Source organism: Onthophagus taurus, chromosome 3 (assembly GCF_036711975.1).
Source record: "Onthophagus taurus isolate NC chromosome 3, IU_Otau_3.0, whole genome shotgun sequence".
Taxonomy (NCBI): Eukaryota; Metazoa; Arthropoda; class Insecta; order Coleoptera; family Scarabaeidae; genus Onthophagus; species Onthophagus taurus.
Window position 1 is genome coordinate 16,012,520 of NC_091968.1, and position 24,095 is coordinate 16,036,614.

Below are 24,095 nucleotides of genomic sequence, written 5' to 3' on the forward strand. Positions count from 1 at the left end.
CTAGCCCACCAGTACCCCCAGATTTGCCGTAGAGGACGAAGGGTGAATTTTTTAATATTCCTCGTTTTCATTAGCAAATTTAAACATTAGTTTCTCAATAACCAGAGACTGCAGCACCCTGGGACTAGTCTAGATTATTGCGTTAGGTCCTCTGGTATCCTTGTAGCCCATTAGCACCCCCAGATTTGCCGTAGGGGCCAAAGGGTGAATTTTTTAATATTCCTCGTTTTCAATATCAAATTTAAACATTGTTTTCTTAATAACTAGAGACTGCAGCACACTGGGACTAGTCTAGATTATTGTATTAGGTCCTCTGGTATCCTTCTAGCCCACCCACACCCCCAGATTCGCCGTAGGGGCCGAAGGGTGAATTTTTTAATTGCCTCGTTTTCAATATCAAATTTAAACTTTATTTTCTCAATAACTGGAGACTGCAGCACCCTGGGACTAGTCTAGATTATTGCATTAGGTCCCCTGGTATCCTTGTAGCCCATCAACACCCCTATAAATAATCCAAATAATCCCTATTTTTGAATTAATCTCTTCCATGCACGATGCTGTAACAATCTCTTCCTTTTTGTCATTTTAAAAAATTTGTCATTGCAAGGTGTTAAAAATGGCCTATAATTTCTGAAATTGTGACGGATTGGAGCTTTGCTTTAATCACAGGTGTTTGTCTCGCTCTCAATAATATGCCGTTATATGCGTATTTAAAGGTATGTTATAAATATGTGTGCGATCAAGACCAGAGCATACGCGACATCATTATTTTAAGAACATGTGTCACTTATTTCATGAAGACGATGTCAAATTACCTACATAAAGCAAAAATTAATAAAAACTGCTTAGGTATAATATTGGACATGGTCGGTGTATTAATACAAAGTCGAAATCTTCAAGAACTATCTGCCCATTTTAGAAGCTTTTTAATTGTAGTAATTAGTCCTGTAATTAACAGTGAAACAATTCAACATTTGAAATTGCTTCCTAATTTAACTGAATATTTACTGAAATTATGTTACAATATCAAGTTGACATAATTAATTACAAGGATGAAGAAGACGTCGATGCTATCACAGCTTCTTATGCAGATACACCATTTTATAAACATTTTCATCAAATTTATACTGAAGTTGAGAACACATTAGCAAAATGGAATAAAGATAGTGATGAGAAAAATAGTCTGCAAGGTATTTGCACAATTTTTGCTAAAGAATTATATGCCATTTGTACCTCTTTGGACGTCTGTGATAGACAATATATCGGCAGAAGAAGTTATTACATCAAATTCAAATGTTGAATGCTGGTTCAAAATTGTAAAAAAAATATCTTGGTGAATGACACATACTTGAAAGTTGGACGATTCGTAAAAATTTTAAAAAGAATTATACAAACTAATGTAAAAGAACTTACATTAGATATCAAAAAAATAAAGCAAAAAAGACAAACACAGGACGTTGATAACATTAATAGTCTAACATGTAAGGAACAGTGGCGGCAAAAGGTAAACAAACAGCGGACTCATTTCGATAAAAAGAAACTTGCAGCTTTTTTGAATAAACATATCCACCTATTAAATGATTACAACAACGATACAATTTATTTTGAAGATCAAGACGATATTGACGATCCACCCAGTTGTCATGATACAGAACATAAACATATCAACCTACAAAACAATTCGAACACCAAAATAGCTTGTTATGAAGATGATGTTGATGATCCATCTAGTTTTCATGATATAGAATATAACTCATCATCCTCATTATTTTACAAATCAAGCACAGTGCCATGTTATATGAACGGACTGATATCTAATAATGAATATTACTTGAAAGCAATATCAAAATTTACAAAACACCCAAAATTTTTTGATTGGAATATACAAGCATCGTAACACCAGTATTAAATTAATGAGCGACGATTTTTTACGCCTACATTCAACTAAAAATTCTACAATAGTTAATTCAAAAACATTAACAGATAAGTGGTTGTCAGACTACTGCATCGATGCATTTGCGTTTTCATATTTAAAAAACATGACTAACTGTATTTATTACATAGATTCTGTTCCAGTACAATTTATGTTTTCCGGAAACGATTGCTTAAATTTAAAAGTATTTGTTGAAAATTTAAATAATTATAAGTACGTATTTGTTCCATATAACTTAAACTCTAGTCACTGGATATTAATAGTTTTAAGTATGTCAGAAAAATTAATTTATTTACTCGATCCCGGTCAAACAAATACGGACAATAATATACTTAACAAAATTAAGAAGTTTTTAAACAGGTGTAATAAAACAAAGAATCGTAATGAACAAACAAATATTAAAGGTTGGAAAATGGCTAAAGACCACAAATATCCTAAACAAACGCATAGCACAAATTGTGGAATATTTGTTATATATTTTATGAGCGTTATAGGAGAACGTAATATTAATGATCTTTTTTATATAGATAACAATTGGATACAGAGGAATACTGGTTTAGGCTACAATCGTACTTGTTGGCAAATTCTGAAAATATTAAAAAGTACTGCCCTAGGTGTGGTCTCTATAACGAATCGCAATACATTTGTTGCAATCAGTGTCAACGGTGATATCATTTTAAAAATTGTACCAATATTCCACCAAACATGTCTTTTGAACAAGCGTCCCACGTTACCTTCATATTTACCTGCAATCTTTGTTCAATTTAAATGCTTTAATGTGTCTCAAAATTTAGAAAAGTGTCGTTCAAGTTTCATTAATAAAGAAGTAAAAGCCATTTGAAAATTATACTTTCAAATCAAACTAAATATTGAATAAATTTTGAATATAATAATCTAGACCAGTCCCAGGGCGCTGTAGTCTTTAGTTCTTCAGAAAATAATTTTTAATTTTGCTATTGAACACGAGGAATTTTAAAAAATTCACCCTTCGGCTCCTACGGCAAATCTGGGGATGCGAGTGGACTAGAAGGATACCAGAGGACATAATGCAATAATCTAGACTAGTCCCAAGGTGCTGCTGTCTTTAGTTATTGAGAAAATAATGTTTAAATTTGTTATTGAAAACGACGAATATTAAAAAATTCATCCTTCGGTCCCTACTGCAATTCTGGGGGTGCTGGTGGTCTAGAAGGATACTAGAGGACCTAATGCAATAATCTACACTAGTCCCAGAGTGCTGCAGTCTTTAGTTATTGAGAAAATAATGTTTAAATTTGATATTGAAAACGAGTAATATTAAAAAATTCACCCTTCGGCCCCTACGGCAAATCTGGGTGTGTTGATGGGCTACAAGGATACCAGAGGACCTAATGTAATAATCTAGACTAGTCCCAGGGTGCTGCAGTCTTTAGTTATTGAGAAAATAATGTTTAAATATGCTATTGAAAACAAGGAATATTAAAAAATTCTAAAAAAATCTGGGGGTGCTGGTGTGCTAGAAGAATACCAGAGGACCTAATGCAATAATCTAGACTAGTCCCAGGGTGCTGCAGTCTCTAGTTATTAAGAAAATAATTTTTAACTTTGCTATTGAATACGAGGAACCCCTGGGCCCCTACGGCAAATCTGAGGGTGAGGGTAGACAAGGAACATACTAGAGGGTCTATTCGAATTATCCAGGGTAGTCGCAGATTGCTACAACTTCTGTAGTTTCAGAAAACGATTTTTCAATTGATATGTTCAATACTTGTCTGGTCAACTGTAAATTTATGAATCTGAATCTGGTACAGATTCGAATATGAATCTAACTGCATCCACATCGACAAGTTACAATTATTTTGCGTTATGGATTGCAAAATCCTTTCCTTTAAAAATAAAAACTTAAACGTCTCAAATCATCAACATGTGTATATGTCGTGGTCACACGGCGAAATCCGTCAGTTCCCGAAAATCCTAGGCAGTTCATGAAGCGTCGGCATTTTGTGTAAATGTTAAGGATTTCGTTTTCTGGCGAGGCTGTTCATGAAACGCCCGATCATATTCGGCAAATCGCGTACTCCATCTCGGTACACAATCTGCCGCAATAAAGGTATCGAAGGTTCACGAAACGACCGGCACAAAATAGTAGATAGACTTTTGATTATATATAATATGGATTGAGCTAACTGAATATATCTACTAACAAAAATGTTGCTCAAGGTGAATAGACGCAGATAGAAAGCGATAATGTGAAAGTGTAACAAAGATAGATATATTATACGTCAGTACGCTTCTATATCTATCTCACTTCTATCAGTACACCCATTATATGGCAGTACGCTTCTATGTCTATCTCTGTTCGATCACCTTGCGCAAGCTATCTCTCTCGTTGGCTCAATCCATATTATATATAATCAAAGAGTTAGACAGACTGTATTTCAGCAATGTTATTGGGCATTTCGTGAAATTATATTCTAAGGGTCGGTTCTATAAAGTTCTATTTATTAACGTAGGATTAACTTCACGAAACGCTAACCCAATCAGAAAGCGAGAATTTTCGGTTAGCGTTCCATTAATGTGGCGTTAAATTGATAACAGTTTATAAACCCATCCCTAATACCTTTGATTATATATATATATAATCAAAGCTAATACGTATTCTTTTGTAAGGATCAAGATTACTAGAGACCGGGTAATTCCTAGTTTTTATTGCTTATTGTTTTACAGTGGTTAAATAAAACAATGTAACGAAGTTACATTATTTTTATTTTTCAAAAACCGAATATCCCGAAAAATTACCGAAAATTAAATATAACCGAGTATACTTCCCACACTACCTCGATGCGTTACAGTTTCCACCCGATTTGTAGAAATTCCGAAAAAGATATCTTATCTCCTTATCACCGCCCGTTTATGCAACCCAATTCACATTTTATTAATTTTGATAATTTTCTTAATTAGACTTTGATTTTCTTCGTTTTCCATTTCGAAACCGTTATGTTAAATTCCAACAACGTTCCCTGGCCGAAACATCAATAAATGAAAGTAATTAATAAAATTGCTGAATCATGAAAACATGTGCTTTCCGAAAAATTATTATCAAATAATTAAATGATTCCGAAATTAACAAATTTTCAAACAAGATACGACAAGCCACATGTTTCTATCAGTCCAGCCGACCGTCCCGTCCCGAGGAAGTTTCAGCAGTCACCGAGCTACCGTCGAGCTACCGTATATCGACTATTTTTTATGATGCGGAATTAGAAATCGCAGAACGATCAAACCGATTTCAAACATTTACAAATATTATGAAATAACCGTTGAACAATTTTAAAGATGATCCGCTTATTATTAACATAATAATTCACCGAAAATCCTCCCGCATCATAATTAATTAAATTACTCCGTTCCTGATGGTCATCCGTTGAAAATATTGCCCATGTAGGATTGCCCCGAACATCACCCAACTGCTGGAATTGTTTTGTGTTAAGGTGCGCGTAAATTAATACCGATTAATTGGTTTTAACGTGAAACACGTGGTCGGGAAAACGTTTGTGAATATAAGTGCCGTAAACAGTGGCTGGTTTTGTTAAAAATATTTTTGTAATTTTCCGTATAAGTAAGGGTAAGATTTGTGTTATACATCTTTCCGTTAATTATTGTTGATTAATTGTTAATTACTCCGCCGTTCCTTAGCCGATTTTATCCGTTCAAAGACTGTAATTATGTAATTTTGAGTCCCGCATCCGTTAGCGCCGTCAGAATTTTGCTATTTTTGTTAATTAGCGCCGCGCATTATAAATTAGTCTTTGATAACTTGTACTGATACGATCCCCCACGCGGAAAAATCCAGTTTTCGCCCCAAAATGGTATAAATAGCCGGCCAAAATTCTGATTTTTAACAGTTCTTCATCAGTTCTACGACAGTTTCAACAGTCCGCAACGCCGTCATTAGTTCCGAAGACACCCGCTAATTTTTCTTAGAAATACCCGTATTTCAAATTTACCGTAAGTCCGATTTATTTTGAAAGACTTTGATTTTATTTTTGTTAATTTTCATTAATTTTTGTAAATTTTGTCCGAACCTTAATACTCTTGGAAGGTTCTTCGAGTATTCCGTTCCTTTACACCTTAGGAAGGTTTCCAGGTGTATCCTATACCTCCGCCTCATTTTTTTTTGTTTGTTTAATTTAAACTCATTTATTATAAAGTCAAAGTCTTGTCAATTTATTCCCACCGTCCCCATTCTCCGACCGTGGTCAAAAATTAATAAACTGCCCTCCTATTTGTTTATTTTATTATTAATAAAGTTTATGGTTATTTGTTTTCCGAATTTTTCTTGTTTTCTTCTTTCCCATACCGAATTCCTGAATCTCCGACTGTAACCCCCAAAAGTTACCTGGAGGCGAAAGAGTTCCTTAACTCTCTAAACATAAGGTGGCGCCCGAGACCGTTAACATCCCGAACATATAAAAGGGCACCAAGACCCCTTTCCTAGGACCGAACCAAGGAAGGACGTCGCAACAAAAAACCAGTTCGTGTATCGTGTAGATCTAGCTTTATACAAGCATATGTTGTTTCTTTTAAGAAGAAAACCTTTCGGAAGAAGAACGCATCCCTGGAAGAGCTAGAGGTCGAGCTAGAGAGATAAAGATAAATAAATAAATAAACAAACAAAGATAAAATTATTCTTAATTTTTAAAATGTTATTTTCTTTGAAAAAAGTTAATGTCTTTTTTATGTATGACTCAACGAGGCCTGCATTTTTGTCTCCCATGGTAACAATACGATTTTCTATTTTAATTTTATGTTTCAGATTTTTAATGATGCGAAGAATTAATTTAGTATGGAAAGATTTTATGCTGACGTTCTTATTCCCATTCGTTTTCCCTCACTCTTTCACCTTTATCATCTGGCGAACGTTCCTTATGACCTTCAGTCCAATTTCATCCCTCATCATGTTGACTCAAGTTATTTAATTTTAAAGGAAATTTTAACGTGTTAATTGTAAGTTTAAAAATTTTCTTTCTTTTTTGATTTCTTATATTTAGTTATTATGGTTCTTTCTCTACAGGTTTGGTAATTTGTTTTGTCGTTAATTTTTAACATTTATTTTTAAACACTTTGAAAAACGAGATTTACGATGAATAGAAAAACGCCATTTTAATTTTTTAGATTTTTCAATTTACTCTTCAAGTTTTTTATATTTGAATTTTTCGTAAACGGAATCTTTTTGAAGAAATACTCTGAAACAATACTCTCTTCACTCTCGATGCTCCTACACCGACGGTAATTATATATATTTTTTATCTGTGTTTTTGTTATATCTGAATGTTCCTTAGTCCTGCCTGAAGAAGAACGATAATCGTTCGAAATCTTCGAAGATAGCACCGAAATAAAATATTTTCATCGTTTATACGACTTTTAATTTTTGTTAGCAGCAAAAAACCATACAACTTACCTGGAAAAAAACTACCAAATCGATAATAGAGGCATCTCTAATAGGCCCCGAGATCAAGAAAACCTTAATCCCTCGGGAAAAATCAAGCAGGTGCCCCAAACTCTATGGTCTGCCCAAAATCCCCTCCCTCAGGAAGGCTGCTCCGGATCGGGGACGGTGTAGGACCGTTTTCCAAGTGGCTGACAAGTGCAGGGCGTCATCTCTCTTGTTGAAGGTACCGTTCTTCTCTATTTCGATGGACTCGCGGATGAGTCTGGTGCTCCAATGTGGAACGTTGGCTATTTCCATATCTGAAGCTGCTAGTTTTCCATATATACATATACATAGAATAATCATGCAAAATAATTTGATATTAAAATAGTATTATTTAAGTGTTTGCCTAACCTATCCTTTGATATGGACTCCCTCAGCTGATAGAATGAGAGTCATTCGGCTTGCGCATACTACATATCATTCCTATTATTCCACGTGGAAAATAACCATGATGCTCTGATCTCAATGAGAGTTAGTACTTTCATGGAGGCATTGTCGTTAGCGAGGCTTACAAACCCTCCAGCATGTCTATGAAGTGGGTATATTAGCATCATGGTTATTTTCCACGTGGAATAATAGGATTGATATGCTGTATGCCCAAGCCGAATGACTCTCATTCTGTCAGCGGAAGGAGTCGATATCAAAGGATAGGTTCGGCAAACACTTAAATAATACTATTTTAATATTCAATTATTTTGCACGAATTTTCTATTTATATGTACATATGGTACACTGGCTCAAGATATAGAAGTATTCAATATATTTTCCACGAGGAATTATAATAAAAATTGCATATATACGTATAACTAAAATATTCGTGCAAAATAATTTGATATTAAAATACTATTATTTAAGTGTTTGCCTAATCTACCATTTAAACGACTTCACGTATCTACCGACTGGAAGTCTGGCCCCTAGTTAGAAAAAAAATAATGTTGATTAAATTCGCTATAACTAAAGAACGGTTTGACCGATTTCAATGTTCTATATCTCAAACGAAAGCTTGCGTCTGGCTGAATAATTATGTGTAAAGCATATTGAACACTTCCATATCTGAATCTGCTAGTTTTCCATATGAATATGTAAATAGAATAATCAGGCAAAATAATTTGATATTAAAATAGTATTATTTAAGTGTATGCCTAACCTATCCTTTGGTATGGACTCCCTCTGCTGATAGAATGAGAGTCATTCGGCTTGCGCATACTATATATCAATCCTATTATTCCACGTGAAAAATAACCATAATGCTCTGATCTCAATGAGAGGTAGTACTTTCATGGAGGCATTGTCGTTAGCGAGGCTTACAAACCCTCCAGCATGCCTATGAAGTGGGTATATCTGCATCATGATTATTTTCCACGTGGAATAATAGGATTGATATGTAGTATGCGCAAGCCGAATGACTCTCATTCTGTCAGCGGAAGGAGTCGATATCAAAGGATAAGTTCGGCAAACACTTAAATAATACTATTTTAATATTAAATAATTTTGCACGAATGTTTTATTCATATGTACATATGGTACACTAGCTCAAGATATGGAAGTATTCAATATATTTTCCACAAGCAATAATATTTTTAATATTTTAATAATGATATTTTATTTCTCTATTTTACAAAAAAGCATAGAGTGCGTCAATTTAACAATAATTACATTGTGATATAATACAAATTGAATTCAAACATTAAATTGGAAAAACATGTCAATGGTATATATCGGATTTTCCGTGACAATAGCTTTCAGTCTCCTCCGGAATCTTGGAACTGGCAGATTCTTTAAACATGATTCTTCTCTCGTTTGTGCCCATAGTTTAAGCTAGATTTACGCTAAGTTTTCTTTATTTATTCTCGTTTTCCTCACCATTACCGCTAATAAGAATTTTTTATTTTTATTTTAGTACCTAAATTAGTTTATGTAAGTAGTCGTTATTAGAGTATATGCGATAAGATAATTTATAATAATTAGTATTGTAGCATCTATGTTCGAATATATGCCTTAAATATTGTATTTTTTCTTTAATTTATTTAAATAGATTATATTTATTTATTTCTTTCATAATTTGTTTCAATAGTTGATCCCACGGTTAGGCACGGAAGCCCTAGCGTTTGCTTTACATAACTTTTATTTAATTTAATTTTTTTTTCTTTAATAGATGCGTGCGCCAATTTACGCCATCAAATCACTAAAGAAGATACACTAAAAGACATTTCCACATTTAAAGATTGTTATTATTTCATTCAGTAAAATGTTTATTAGTCCTACTTCATTTTGGTGCGTTTTTAAGATTCTTTCTAAGGAGAATTTTAAATAGCAACGATTGTATCTAAGTAACACCAATGAACTTTATGTATTAATTGTTAGCTATCGACCCTTAAACATTAAACCCGCAAAGTGCAAGCAAAGTGAAAGCATTTTATTCCTCGGATAATGAGAGAGATGAAGAAAACTTTTTCAGATGCTATTTCTTTGATGTCATTTAGATACAGTGTATATATATATATATACAGGGTGATTCATTAGCTCTATGACAAACTTTGGCAGATGAAAGGTGATGCGATTCTAAGGAAAAAATGTTATATGAATATGGGTCCGATTCATTTTGGTTAAAGAGTTACAAGCCTTTGAAAATTTTACACAGTTTAATAGGCAAATGAAAATGTAACAAAAAATAAGTTTAAAAATTTTTTACAAAAATTGTTCGAAATGTCCGCCTTCAGCTTGAATTCACGCTTCACATCGACGAAGTAAAGATTTGCAACAATCCCAACAATAATTATGAAACACAAATACAGAGTTGGCTGTGATAACAAAACTGAGTTCTTTATGTCAAACATTTCAATTTACTCTATTCTGTGTGTTTCAAAGTTTATAATTGTCAGAGTTTTGATCGAAAACGAAAATGCATGTATTTACGACTGAAGAATATGCAGATATTATTTTTGTATACGGGCTTTGTAATGGAAACGCTCGGCAAGTAGCAAGAGAATACCTTCGTAGGTTTCCAAATAGACATCAACCTGCCCATACAGTGTTTAGTGCATCATTTCGCAGACTGAGAGAAACAGGTAACCCCGCTCCACTACATTCCGTTCGTCCCCATGATGTGAATGTACAAAATGAAGAACGTGTTATTGATTTAGTACTTGACGACCCTTCAATTAGTACTCGGCGTATAGCGAGCATGTTACAAATATCCCAAAGTTTTGTATGGCGTGTATTGAATCGAGAAATGTTACATCCGTTTCATCAGATCTAAATCCGCTGGATTATTATTTCTGGGGACACATGAAGCAGCTTGTGTACCATGTAGATATTACTACCCATCAGCAACTACTGGACAGAATTCAAGATGCAGCTAATAGCATACGGAATGATCCAAATATCATACGTCGTGTGATAGAATCTTTACTTCGTCGATGTGAGGCGTGCATTCAAGCTGAAGACGGACATTTCGAACAATTTTTGTAATTTTTAAATTTATTTTTTATGTTACATTTTCATTTGCCTATTAAACTGTGTAAAATTTTCAAAGGCTTGTAACTCTTTAACCAAAATGAATCGGACCCATATTCATATAACATTTTTTCCTTAGAATCGCATCACCTTTCATCTGCCAAAGTTTGTCATAGAGCTAATGAATCACCCTGTATATACATATATAGGTGACGTCCTTTGAGGTCGGGGCTAATTGATCGTCTCTTTTCTTATTATGACTCTATCTCACTTATCTACATTTATTCTCTTTTTGAGAATAAACAGTGCGTGATGCAACCCAACATATACAGTTGCCGACTTTATACATATGGTTGGTTAGCAATCTGGAGTAGTATAATCAATGGTAAAACACAGTCTCCCACATCTTTATCAGGTAACCACTTCTTGGAAGTTGACGCCATATCTTCTGCCTGACGTTTCTGGCCTTCATAACGTTTTTCCCGTTGTAACTGTATTAGTTGTTCTGTAGTGCATAAATTGCACAATTTGTCATCAGTAGCACATGATATATGTATGAGAACTTTACATTTTTCACATATCTGACATGGGTCAATATCTGCACTCTGACACACCGGACAAATTACTACATCGTCTTTTGTCGCCATCTGTAGCTCAACAACTCCACAGTCCATATTATCACTTGATATGGAGTCTACGTTTTGGATCTTTACGTTAGTATCCAGTTCATTCGGTTCTAGTTCGATACCTAGCTCTTTCGTTGCTTCTGTGACCGGTTCTTCACACCGCTGTTCGTGTTCTTCTTCTCTAAAAACTCCCATTTCTTTCTCCTGATTTTCTAGCTCTTCTTCTGTAGTTATATTTGAAAGAATGGTGGGCGGAAGATTTGTTGACTTCAGGCCAAATTTTATCACTCTGTGCAACAAATTATTTTTCTGCCATTGCGTAAAATAACACCCAACTGACCACCTGGTAGATATCCACGACCGTAAGATGTTCTCGACATCTTGATTTGAACGCTCAACGCTGCCCTGGCTTTGAGGATGGCGAGATCTTCCATGAACAATTAATAACTGTGGCCACAAGATTTTCAACTCTTCTACTATCTTGTTCGCAAATTCAGGCGCATTGTCCCTTTGCAAAATCGATGGCACACCAAATTGAAGAAAAATCTTCAAAAGTTCTTCCGCAACGTTTACAGCGTGTTTTGAACGTAAAGGCCTCAGACATACGTACTTGGTGGAATGGTCTTGATAATTCAATAGCCATTTATACTCACTGTCGCGTATAGATTGAAAATCGATTAAATCTACTTGACCTCTGGTCATAAAATCTTTAGAAGTAATCGGTTTTACAACAATTTTTGATACAATTTTATTCTTTTTTGTTTAACAATATTTACATGCCTTCAAGAACATTTCTACGCAAGGCCTCGGAATAAAATATTTTTGTTGAACTATATTGATCATTTTATCTCTGGACCCATGGGCACAACTAATATGAATATCTAATAACCTTTCAAATAGTTCTTCTTCCGGGATGACATAAATTAAAGGATCGTTTTTTCCTTAACTTTTTTATGACATGTTGTTGATCGCCTACTTTCATAACATCATACATTTGCAGTAAATAATACTCTCTTCTGCTTTTCTTGCTATTCTTTTGTTTTGCTTGAGTAATTTCCAGCGCCATCTATTAATTCTCTATTTTATAACCTCAAAACAACAAAAAACATCAATACTTACTTCTTTTAGTTGATCGACCGTGTACCGCTTATTAGGTTTTTCTTTGTAGTAACGACAGTAGTGTTCTTCAAACAGCTCCTCATCACTTCTTCCAGAATGATTTTCCATGCTTGCTAATTTAGTTAGTGCTGGTCGTTTCATGAACCTTCGATACCTTTATTGCGGCAGATTGTGTACCGAGATGGAGTACGCGATTTGCCGAATATGATCGGGCGTTTCATGAACAGCCTCGTCAGAAAACGAAATCCTTAACATTTACACAAAATGCCGACGCTTCATGAACTGCCTAGGATTTTCGGGAACTGACGGATGTCGCCATGTGACCACGACATATACACATTTCTACCCGCTTTGTTACTGTTTAGTCAACAATTTCTTTCACCGTGCTCCACACGAAGAAATCCATCCACAAGCCTTGGAAATGTTCTCAAATCAGGTGTGACTCAAATGTGACAAATTTGGTTTGCACAAGTCGACAAAATACAACATCTTATTAAGTAATTTACTCGCGGAAAGAATTATAACAGTAATAGATTACATACAAAACCCTCCATACGAAGCCCTTACTCTTCACTGAAGAAATTGATAATAGGACGGTTATCTTCCAGCGAAGAGAAGCGTCTAGATGATTTATTATTCGATACCCAAATTGGAGATCAACGACCGTCCGATTTCTACCGATCGTTATTAAACACGGTCAGAGGATCACAAGTCGTGACTCTCAATTTGTTACTTAAACTGTGGAATAGAAAGTTACCTCAGGATATATCGGTGGCCCTCCTATCCTCGTGAAAAGACGATGTTACCAATCTCCTTTCAATCGCCGACAAAGTTTGGGACGCCATAATTCATTTACACTCCTTCCATTTCTTCTCAAATTCCTCTCCAACCAAGACCAATAAGAACCCAACAGCCGCAAAACCGAACTAATTTTGACATACTACTAACAACAATGAATGATTTGAACTGGTGTGAAGTTATCCATAAATCCCAGCAATAAACTTAAAACATTAATAATTCCGTAACCATTACGATTTGGGTAACCAAATTTCACACACAGGTCACTCTTACCCTCAAGAACAGCTAACCACCCCCATTTGGTAAAAAAAAAATTTTTCAACCCTCACCCCCGAAAAAGGGATGTTTTCGCCCTGATGGGCACCTTCGAATTAAACGAAATTCTACCACATAATAGAACACACTTCTAAGTATTTTTATCAATTTTCAAAACACCGTAAGCCCTAACGGTTTTCGAGAAAAAAAATCAGTATTATAAACCGCGGATGGGACTTTAGGGGTGAATTTGACCCCGTTGGGCACCTCCAAAATTGACGAAATTTTAGGATGATTTAGAGGATGCCTTTAGCGATTGAAATCAACCATCCAAACACCGTAATGTATTACGGTTTCGGAGAAAAAAAATGTGTTATTAGACACTATAGGTATACAGCGCGGCGCGGACTTTGGGGGTGAATTTGACCCCGTTGGGCACCTCCAAAATTGACGAAATTTTAGGATGATTTAGAGGATGCCTTTAGCGATTGAAATCAACCATCCAAACACCGTAATGTATTACGGTTTCGGAGAAAAAAAATGTGTCATTAGACACTATAGGTATACAGCGCGGCGCGGACTTTGGGGGTGAATTTGACCCAGTTGGGCACCTCCAAAATTGACGAAATTTTAGGATGATTTAGAGGATGCCTTTAGCGATTGAAATCAACCATCCAAACACCGTAATGTATTACGGTTTCCGAGAAAAAAAATCTGTTATTAGACACTATCGGTATACAGCGCGGCGCGGACTTTGGGGGTGAATTTGACCCCGTTGGGCACCTCCAAAATTGACGAAATTTTAGGATGATTTAGAGGATGCCTTTAGCGATTGAAATCAACCATCCAAACACCGTAATGTATTACGGTTTCGGAGAAAAAAAATGTGTTATTAGACACTATAGGTATACAGCGCGGCGCGGACTTTGGGGGTGAATTTGACCCCGTTGGGCACCTCCAAAATTGACGAAATTTTAGGATGATTTAGAGGATGCCTTTAGCGATTGAAATCAACCATCCAAACACCGTAATGTATTACTGTTTCCGAGAAAAAAAATGTGTTATTAGACACAATAGGTATACAGCGGGGCGCGGACTTTGGGGGTGAATTTGACCCCGTTGGGCACCTCCAAAATTGACGAAATTTTAGGATGATTTAGAGGATGCCTTTAGCGATTGAAATCAACCATCCAAACACCGTAATGTATTACGGTTTCGGAGAAAAAAAATGTGTTATTAGACACTATAGGTATACAGCGCGGCGCGGACTTTGGGGGTGAATTTGACCCCGTTGGGCACCTCCAAAATTGACGAAATTTTAGGATGATTTAGAGGATGCCTTTAGCGATTGAAATCAACCATCCAAACACCGTAATGTATTACGGTTTCGGAGAAAAAAAATGTGTTATTAGACACAATAGGTATACAGCGGGGCGCGGACTTTGGGGGTGAATTTGACCCCGTTGGGCACCTCCAAAATTGACGAAATTTTAGGATGATTTAGAGGATGCCTTTAGCGATTGAAATCAACCATCCAAACACCGTAATGTATTACGGTTTCGGAGAAAAAAAATGTGTTATTAGACACTATAGGTATACAGCGCGGCGCGGACTTTGGGGGTGAATTTGACCCCGTTGGGCACCTCCAAAATTGATGAAATTTTAGGATGATTTAGAGGATGCCTTTAGCGATTGAAATCAACCATCCAAACACCGTAATGTATTACGGTTTCGGAGAAAAAAAATGTGTTATTAGACACTATAGGTATACAGCGCGGCGCGGACTTTGGGGGTGAATTTGACCCCGTTGGGCACCCCCAAAATTGACGAAATTTTAGGATGATTTAGAGGATGCCTTTAGCGATTGAAATCAACCATCCAAACACCGTAATGTATTACGGTTTCCGAGAAAAAAAATCTGTTATTAGACACTATCGGTATACAGCGCGGCGCGGACTTTGGGGGTGAATTTGACCCCGTTGGGCACCTCCAAAATTGACGAAATTTTAGGATGATTTAGAGGATGCCTTTAGCGATTGAAATCAACCATCCAAACACCGTAATGTATTACGGTTTCGGAGAAAAAAAATGTGTTATTAGACACTATAGGTATACAGCGCGGCGCGGACTTTGGGGGTGAATTTGACCCCGTTGGGCACCTCCAAAATTGACGAAATTTTAGGATGATTTAGAGGATGCCTTTAGCGATTGAAATCAACCATCCAAACACCGTAATGTATTACGGTTTCGGAGAAAAAAAATGTGTTATTAGACACAATAGGTATACAGCGGGGCGCGGACTTTGGGGGTGAATTTGACCCCGTTGGGCACCTCCAAAATTGACGAAATTTTAGGATGATTTAGAGGATGCCTTTAGCGATTGAAATCAACCATCCAAACACCGTAATGTATTACGGTTTCGGAGAAAAAAAATGTGTTATTAGACACTATAGGTATACAGCGCGGCGCGGACTTTGGGGGTGAATTTGACCCCGTTGGGCACCTCCAAAATTGATGAAATTTTAGGATGATTTAGAGGATGCCTTTAGCGATTGAAATCAACCATCCAAACACCGTAATGTATTACGGTTTCGGAGAAAAAAAATGTGTTATTAGACACTATAGGTATACAGCGCGGCGCGGACTTTGGGGGTGAATTTGACCCCGTTGGGCACCCCCAAAATTGACGAAATTTTAGGATGATTTAGAGGATGCCTTTAGCGATTGAAATCAACCATCCAAACACCGTAATGTATTACGGTTTCCAAGAAAAAAAATCTGTTATTAGACACTATCGGTATACAGCGCGGCGCGGACTTTGGGGGTGAATTTGACCCCGTTGGGCACCTCCAAAATTGACGAAATTTTAGGATGATTTAGAGGATGCCTTTAGCGATTGAAATCAACCATCCAAACACCGTAATGTATTACGGTTTCGGAGAAAAAAAATGTGTCATTAGCACTATAGGTATACAGCGCGGCGCGGTCTTTGGGGGTGAATTTGACCCCGTTGGGCACCTCCAAAATTGACGAAATTTTAGGATGATTTAGAGGATGCCTTTAGCGATTGAAATCAACCATCCAAACACCGTAATGTATTACGGTTTCCGAGATTGTCTGAAATTTTAGGATGATTTGGAGAGTGGATTTTTGATAGAAAAAAAAACTTTTGATAAAGAATGAAATTTATTATATTAATGGTCTGTTTTACTTATAATTAAATTGTGTAATGGATTGAGAATATTATTATAATTAGTTGCTACCGCGTTCCAAACCGCTTCCAATCCTTGTTCATTTAAGTGAATGCCATCCCTGTGTAGAAATTTGTATTAAACACATAAGAAAAGAAAAATTTTCACGTTGTGTTACCCTTCCATCATGTTTCTGTTAACAATTGCTTCAATGTCGGTACAATTGATTTGCTTTTCAGCACAAAACCGTCGAATGTAATGATTGATTTCCTATAAAGGCATAGAGAGTATTTATTTATAGCATGACATAGAAATTATAATATCTTACGTTCACAGACTCGAAGTTTTTGCAGGGAGGAATTGTGCAAATTTGTATTCCTTTAGGATTTAAGGAAAGAAGGAAGCGGAAGAGGTGAGAATATTGGGACTTTAGTTGGGATGGTGATGTTTTGTGGAGTATATCGTTAGTTCCTATCATTATAACGATATGTCGTTCAACAATATCTCCACAAAACCAAGGGGAACATGTTTTTGGAATACACTTTGCGCGCCGCAAAAGTTTTAGTATTGTTTGACCGCCTACTGCTAAGTCGAGGAAATATTTTCCGTTGCTTGTCCGTTTTGATTGTCGTCCTAAAAATATATACCATTAGTAGGAATTAACTTCATATCTGTTAAAACAAATACTTACTTTGTATAGTACGTAGCATTCGGCAAAAATTACTATCGCCCAAAAACAGTAATTTCGTCGGCATCTTCGCTGGTCACTGGTTTTAACAAGAGATAAGCAGAACAACTGATCTCTGCAATAGCTGAGGAACCTTTATATATTATTAAGTTCTTACCTGTGTTACAGTAATATCGATGGCTATGATTGGTCAAAGCCGGTGTAAGTGTACTTACAATGCACTAACTCGTAAGCCACGTACCTGCTTAAGTGACCTTTTTACTGAAAAGAAGTTAAAAAGGAATTCCCTGTACATTTATTAACATCAAAAATAAGTTTCTGAATATCACTATTTCTTTATTAACTTCGCGCTTCTAAATGAAGACGTCGTTACCTCGCCAAATATTAATATATATATATATTATATATTTAATTAAATATAACTATATTTGTAATTTATAATTTATATTATATATAAATATAATAACTTATTTATACACAATATATTATATACACAAAAATATTAACGAAAATATCGAAGCAGATTGATTCTAAAAAGAACCGATAAAATATCCATAAAGCGCGAACTACAGCAAAATATATCAACTAGTGATCTCCGTCCCCAATAGAATAGTTTAAGCACATTTATAAGTTTACTCCTCACCCTTCTGGCAAAATCTAAAAAAAAACAAAGGCGCTCTAAAACAACGCCGAATAAGTCGGCAACTATTTTCCCGGAATGCACTTATAATGCAAAAAATATGGACATATTTTTTCCTTAATACCTGCGCCTTTTGTAACTGCACGTGGCGGAGTTCTTACCCTTTGTCAGTAACGACTAAAAGCACATAAAACTACAAAATGCCTTTCTTAACAAAATTTATTTTTTCCATGAAATATTAAGAGTTTCGCAGTTTTCATAATCTATTAAAATCGCTAAAGGCACCTGCTATCTGGTCTACATACGTGTACAATTTAATAACAAATTTTTTTCTCTGAAGCCGTTAAGGGTTACGGTGTCTTGACGGTCGATTTAAATCGCTAAAGGCATCCTCTAAATCATCCTAAAATTTCATCAATTTTGGAGGTGCCCAACGGGGTCAAATTCACCCCCAAAGTCCGCGCCGCGCTGTATACCTATAGTGTCTAATAACACATTTTTTTTCTCGGAAACCGTAATACATTACGGTGTTTGGATGGTTGATTTCAATCGCTAAAGGCATCCTCTAAATCATCCTAAAATTTCGTCAATTTTGGAGGTGCCCAACGGGGTCAAATTCACCCCCAAAGTCCGCGCCGCGCTGTATACCTATAGTGTCTAATAACAGATTTTTTTTCTCGGAAACCGTAATACATTACGGTGTTTGGATGGTTGATTTCAATCGCTAAAGGCATCCTCTAAATCATCTTAAAATTTCGTCAATTTTGGAGGTGCCCAACGGGGTCAAATTCACCCCCAAAGTCCGCGCCGCGCTGTATACCTATAGTGTCTAATAACAGATTTTTTTTCTCGGAAACCGTAATACATTACGGTGTTTGGATGGTTGATTTCAATCGCTAAAGGCATCCTCTAAATCATCCTAAAATTTCGTCAATTTTGGAGGTGCCCAACGGGGTCAAATTCACCCCCAAAGTCCGCGCCGCGCTGTATACCTATAGTGTCTAATAACAATTTTTTTTTCTCGGAAACCGTTATACCTTACGGTGTTTGGATGGTCGATTTAAATCGCTAAAGGCATCCTTTAAATCATCCTAAAATTTCATCAATTTTGGAGGTGCCCAACGGGGTCAAATTCACCCCCAAAGTCCGCGCCGCGCTGTATACCTATAGTGTCTAATAACAATTTTTTTTTCTCGGAAACCGTTATACCTTACGGTGTTTGGATGGTCGATTTAAATCGCTAAAGGCATCCTCTAAATCATCCTAAAATTTCATCAATTTTGGAGGTGCCCAACGGGGTCAAATTCACCCCCAAAGTCCGCGCCGCGCTGTATACCTATAGTGTCTAATAACAATTTTTTTTTCTCGGAAACCGTTATACCTTACGGTGTTTGGATGGTCGATTTAAATCGCTAAAGGCATCCTCTAAATCATCCTAAAATTTCATCAATTTTGGAGGTGCCCAACGGGGTCAAATTCACCCCTAAAGTCCCATCCGCGGTTTATAAGAATGATTTTTTTTCTCGAAAACCGTTAGGGCTTACGGTGTTTTGAAAATTGATAAAAATACTTAGAACTGTGTTCTATTATGTGGTAGAATTTGGTTTAATTCGAAGGTGCCCATCAGGGCGAAAACATCCCTTTTTCGGGGGTGGGGGTTGAAACAAATTTTTTTTACCAAATGGGGGTGGTAAGCTGTTCTTGAGGGTAAGAGTGACCTCTGTGTGAAATTTGGTTACCCAAATCGTATTAGTTACGGAATTATTAATGTTTTAAGTTTATTGCTGGGATTTATGGATAACTTCACACCAGTATGATTTGACACTAAAATGTCAAACATTGCTAAAAACCATAGAAAACCAACAACAAACAAGAGTCGATAAATATAAACCATATTGATGTTTAATTAAGTAAAACTCAAGTAAAACTGAGAAAACATTTTCATGTAACAATTTTATTTTCGGTTAACATATCTGCTAGTTGATTTTTGCTATTTATATGTTCTATATTAATTAATCCCTCATTTAGATAATTTAATATAAAATTATATTTTAAATCAATGTGTTTGACTCTTCTATTATTTTCTGGATTTTTATTAAATGTATACAACCCTGATTATCTTCGAACAGTTTAATATATTTAATATTTGACGTTTAGGTCTATTAAAATTTTTTTATACCATAAACATTCCTGTACTGCCGAACATAATGCAACTAATTCCGCTTCGGTGCTAGATAAAGCTACACAATTTTGTTTTTTAGTAACCCACGGCACTGTATTCCCATAAATTTTAATTAAATAACCACTAATTGATTTTCTGTCATGATAATTTCTACCCCAGTCCGAATGAATATAGCAAACAAATGGTAAAGCATTATTATCTCTTTTATAAACCAATTCTAAATCTATTGTACACTTCAAATATCTCATCAATTTTTTTAAATGTTTCCACACTTCCTCGTAATTTCTATCTTGAAACCTGCTGAAATAATTTATTGGAAAACTTATATCTGGTCTTGTTCCAAGCATTAGGTACATTAAATAGCCTATAAATTCTTTTATTGGTTTTTTATTATCTTCATCTTTCATTATTTCTAATTTTAATTTTGGATCGATAGGTATTGATGAAGAATTACAATTTTCCATATTAAAACGTTTTCATATTTTTGTTAAATATGATTTCTGATTAATTTTCAAGGTTCCTATTTCTCTGTTATAATTTATTTCTAGTACTAAAAAATTCTTCAAATCACCCTTGTCTTTTAAAGCAAATTTATTCATTAAGTCCTTCTTGCATTTATCAATGTTATTCGCATTAGAGCCTGCCAATATTATATCGTCAACATATATAATACAGTAAACTATATTATCATAAAATTTTTTATAGTACAAACAATAATCATTCTCAGACCTTCTATATCCTGTTTTCACTAAAAAATTATTAATTCCTGCATTCCAACATTTAGCCGCTTGTTTAAGTCCGTAAAGATATATCTACGCAATTTTAAAATATTTCCATCTTTGCATTTTAACCCCGCTGGAGGATATATATACACATCTACTTTCAGGTATCCATTTAAAAAAGTTGTTTTGATATCCAGTTGTTTAAATACAAATTTGTGTTGATTTCCTATTGATAATAGAGTTCGAATTGTTGTCATTTTCGCAACTGGTGAGTAAATTTCGTCATAATCAAAAGAACTTTGTTGACAACATCCTCGTACCACTAATCTAGCTTTATGTTTTCCTCTATCTTTTCTTCTAAAGGTTTTCTAGCAAATACCCATTTTGTATTTAAAATTTCTCCATTTTTTGGCATTGGAACTTCATTCCATGTATTATTTTTATTAATTGCATCTAATTCTCTCTGCATTGCTTTTCCCAAAAAGACTCCATAATCTATATCCAGTAGTTGTGTATCCTATCATTATACATTTTTCAGATGTTGGATCAAATTTCTGTCTCAGTTTCTTAGGAATATGTAGTTACTCCAAAAATTCTTAAATTTTCAACATATCGTTTTCTTTCCTACCATAATTCTGCTGCTGTCACATTATTTATATTTGATGCTGTAGGACTCCTGTTATATAAGTATGCAGCAACTCGTATAGCTTCATTTCAAAAACTTCTTGGCATTTTTGCATCTTCAACCGTTACTCTTGCCTTTTCGATTAATGTTCTATTGAATCGTTCCGATTTTCCATTTTGTTCGGGTGTATATCCTACAGTACAGTATAATCGATTAAAGTTCCATTATTTCTACAAAAAGATCTAATTTCCTTTGAAATATATTCTCTGCCATTATCACATCTTATAGTTGCTTGCTATTTTGAGATTAAATTTTGACTGATTGTGAGCCATATTTACATATTCTTTAAAACATTCGAATACTTCACTTTTACTTTTCATTATATAAACATAAACAAAATTTGAATAATCATTAATAAATGTAATAAAGTATTTTCCATCATCATGTGATAAAGGAGTTATTGGTCCTGTAATATATGTATGTACGATTTCTAATAACCGTTTGTTTTTGTTCTTGTTCCAACTTCATTCTATTTAATTTACTTCTAAGACAAGACTCGTTTAATCGTTTTTAAATTTTTAATTCCATTTACTAAATTATTTTTGATTATTTTTTCTAAATTTGCTTGACATAAATGACCGTATCTTTTGCCATAATTTTGATTGTGTGGTTTCTTTTTCAACATTAATGCATTCCTTGTTTTTAATTTGAAATGAAATGTTATATACATTATTTAAATGCCCTATACCTACTAAGTCTTCTCTGCTATATAGTTTAACCATACTATTACTAAAAACAATTTTTATATTTGCAGCATCTAATCTCTTAACTGATAAAAGGTTTCTTCGAGCCATTGAAACATAAAATACATTCTTAATTGTACGACCAATGTTTTTACCTTTGATTTTAGTAAATACCTTAATTTTAATCTTATATTAAATTTATATCTTATAATTTTAATCGTCTAATCTTCGTTTTTGTATACAGTGCTTGCCAAAAGTAACGGATAAATTCGTTAAAACAATTAAAAACCGTTTATGGAAAAATCATATTTGCAATTTTTTGGTATAGATTTTAAATTTTTTCCGTCATTTTTAAACAAGTTATGATGAATCCTCCATTTTTATTACGGAATATGAAAGAGGACTTTTTTCTGAATTTGATACAGTCAAAATTAATATTAGCTACATAGGAAAGTTTTCGAGAAAAATTACCTTAAAGTTTCATAATTTTCCATTCATTTGAGTTAGAAGAATAGCAATAGTAGCCATGCATAATCATTGCAACCAACTGTTTCAGATATCAAGAATTAATCATTATCTCAATAAAATATATAAAACAATTGTTTATGCATAGCTACTGCTATTTTTCTATCTCAAATAAATGGAAAATTGACTCATCGCGGAATACGTCTCACCATTCATGCAATCGAAACAAGGTTCTTTTGGCCACACATATCAAAGCAAATTCATGTTTGGACCAAAGCCTGCTTAAAATATCAACAAGCAAAGATCAAAAACCATACAAAATCACCAATCATTAACATCAAAATTCCTAAAATTAGATTTAATCATATACATATTAACTTGATTGGACCACTCACTCCGTCCCTAGGTTGTATTTATGTACTTACAGTCATCGAATGCATCACTTGATGGCCAAAAGATTTTCGGCTAAAAGATATCACATCTTCTACTATAGCGAACACACTTTTCCGGCATTATTTTAGTCGATTTGGTATACCTACCACAATTACACATGAACAGGGACGGTAATTCGAATTAAACCTTTTTTTTTAATTTAACACATTACGGTTCGTTCACACACATACTGTTTACAGGACCGTTTTTTGCGGATCCGATTTTATTTCTGCGAAGACGTATATATTTAAATACATGACAGTATACCGGATCCAGTAAAAAATACTGAACCGTCAAAATGTGTCGTTCCGTTTTGCCAACAAAAACTGGACGTCGAAACAGTAAAAATACGAATCGGCGCACAATATATTGGCGCCTTCACCTTTTTTTTGTGTAATGACAGACGATAGTACTAAAATAATACAAGAACATCAATTCTACGCGACTTTCGGTCGAATAACCGTAACGGTACCGTAAGGCCTGTTTCACACACAACGATTTTCGCCGTACGGCAAATAACCGTACGGGTTTAAACCGTGAACGGTTAGTGGTAAACTAATAATGTAAATACACCCCTTCACACTGGACGGCACACGTTTATTTTTCGTACGGTCGAGTCGAAGCAGCCGTCTCAACGACTGAACGGGACGGCGCCGTACGGCGCTGGTACGGCTCTTTTTTTGCGGTGGTGTATGCAATTTTATGCAAGCTTTCACACGTTACGATTTTAGTCGTGTTGTGTAACCC

At 35.0% G+C, this 24,095-nt stretch overlaps 1 protein-coding gene and 1 long non-coding RNA gene across 3 annotated transcripts; one reads left to right on the forward strand and one right to left on the reverse strand.

The window, feature by feature from the left end:
• Positions 1 to 5,162: 5,162 nt before the first annotated feature.
• On the forward strand, positions 5,163 to 7,427 carry LOC139429364 (uncharacterized). 2 transcript variants are annotated; one of them, XR_011640011.1, is made up of 3 exons: positions 5,163 to 6,919; positions 6,987 to 7,201; positions 7,351 to 7,421. It is a non-coding gene; the product is annotated as an uncharacterized lncRNA (long non-coding RNA). The 2 variants fall into 2 exon arrangements; XR_011640010.1 differs by having other exon boundaries at positions 5,176 to 6,919; positions 7,354 to 7,427.
• Positions 7,428 to 16,827: 9,400 nt separating this feature from the next.
• On the reverse strand, positions 16,828 to 17,932 carry LOC139429412 (uncharacterized). The gene is made up of 4 exons (XM_071195149.1): positions 17,543 to 17,932; positions 17,180 to 17,484; positions 17,030 to 17,121; positions 16,828 to 16,972 (listed from the first exon to the last, which is right to left on the reverse strand). Exons 1-4 carry the CDS (start codon positions 17,604 to 17,606, stop codon positions 16,855 to 16,857), a joined length of 579 nt encoding a protein of 192 aa, XP_071051250.1. The 5' UTR covers positions 17,607 to 17,932; the 3' UTR covers positions 16,828 to 16,854.
• Between the last annotated feature and the right edge of the window lie 6,163 nt (positions 17,933 to 24,095).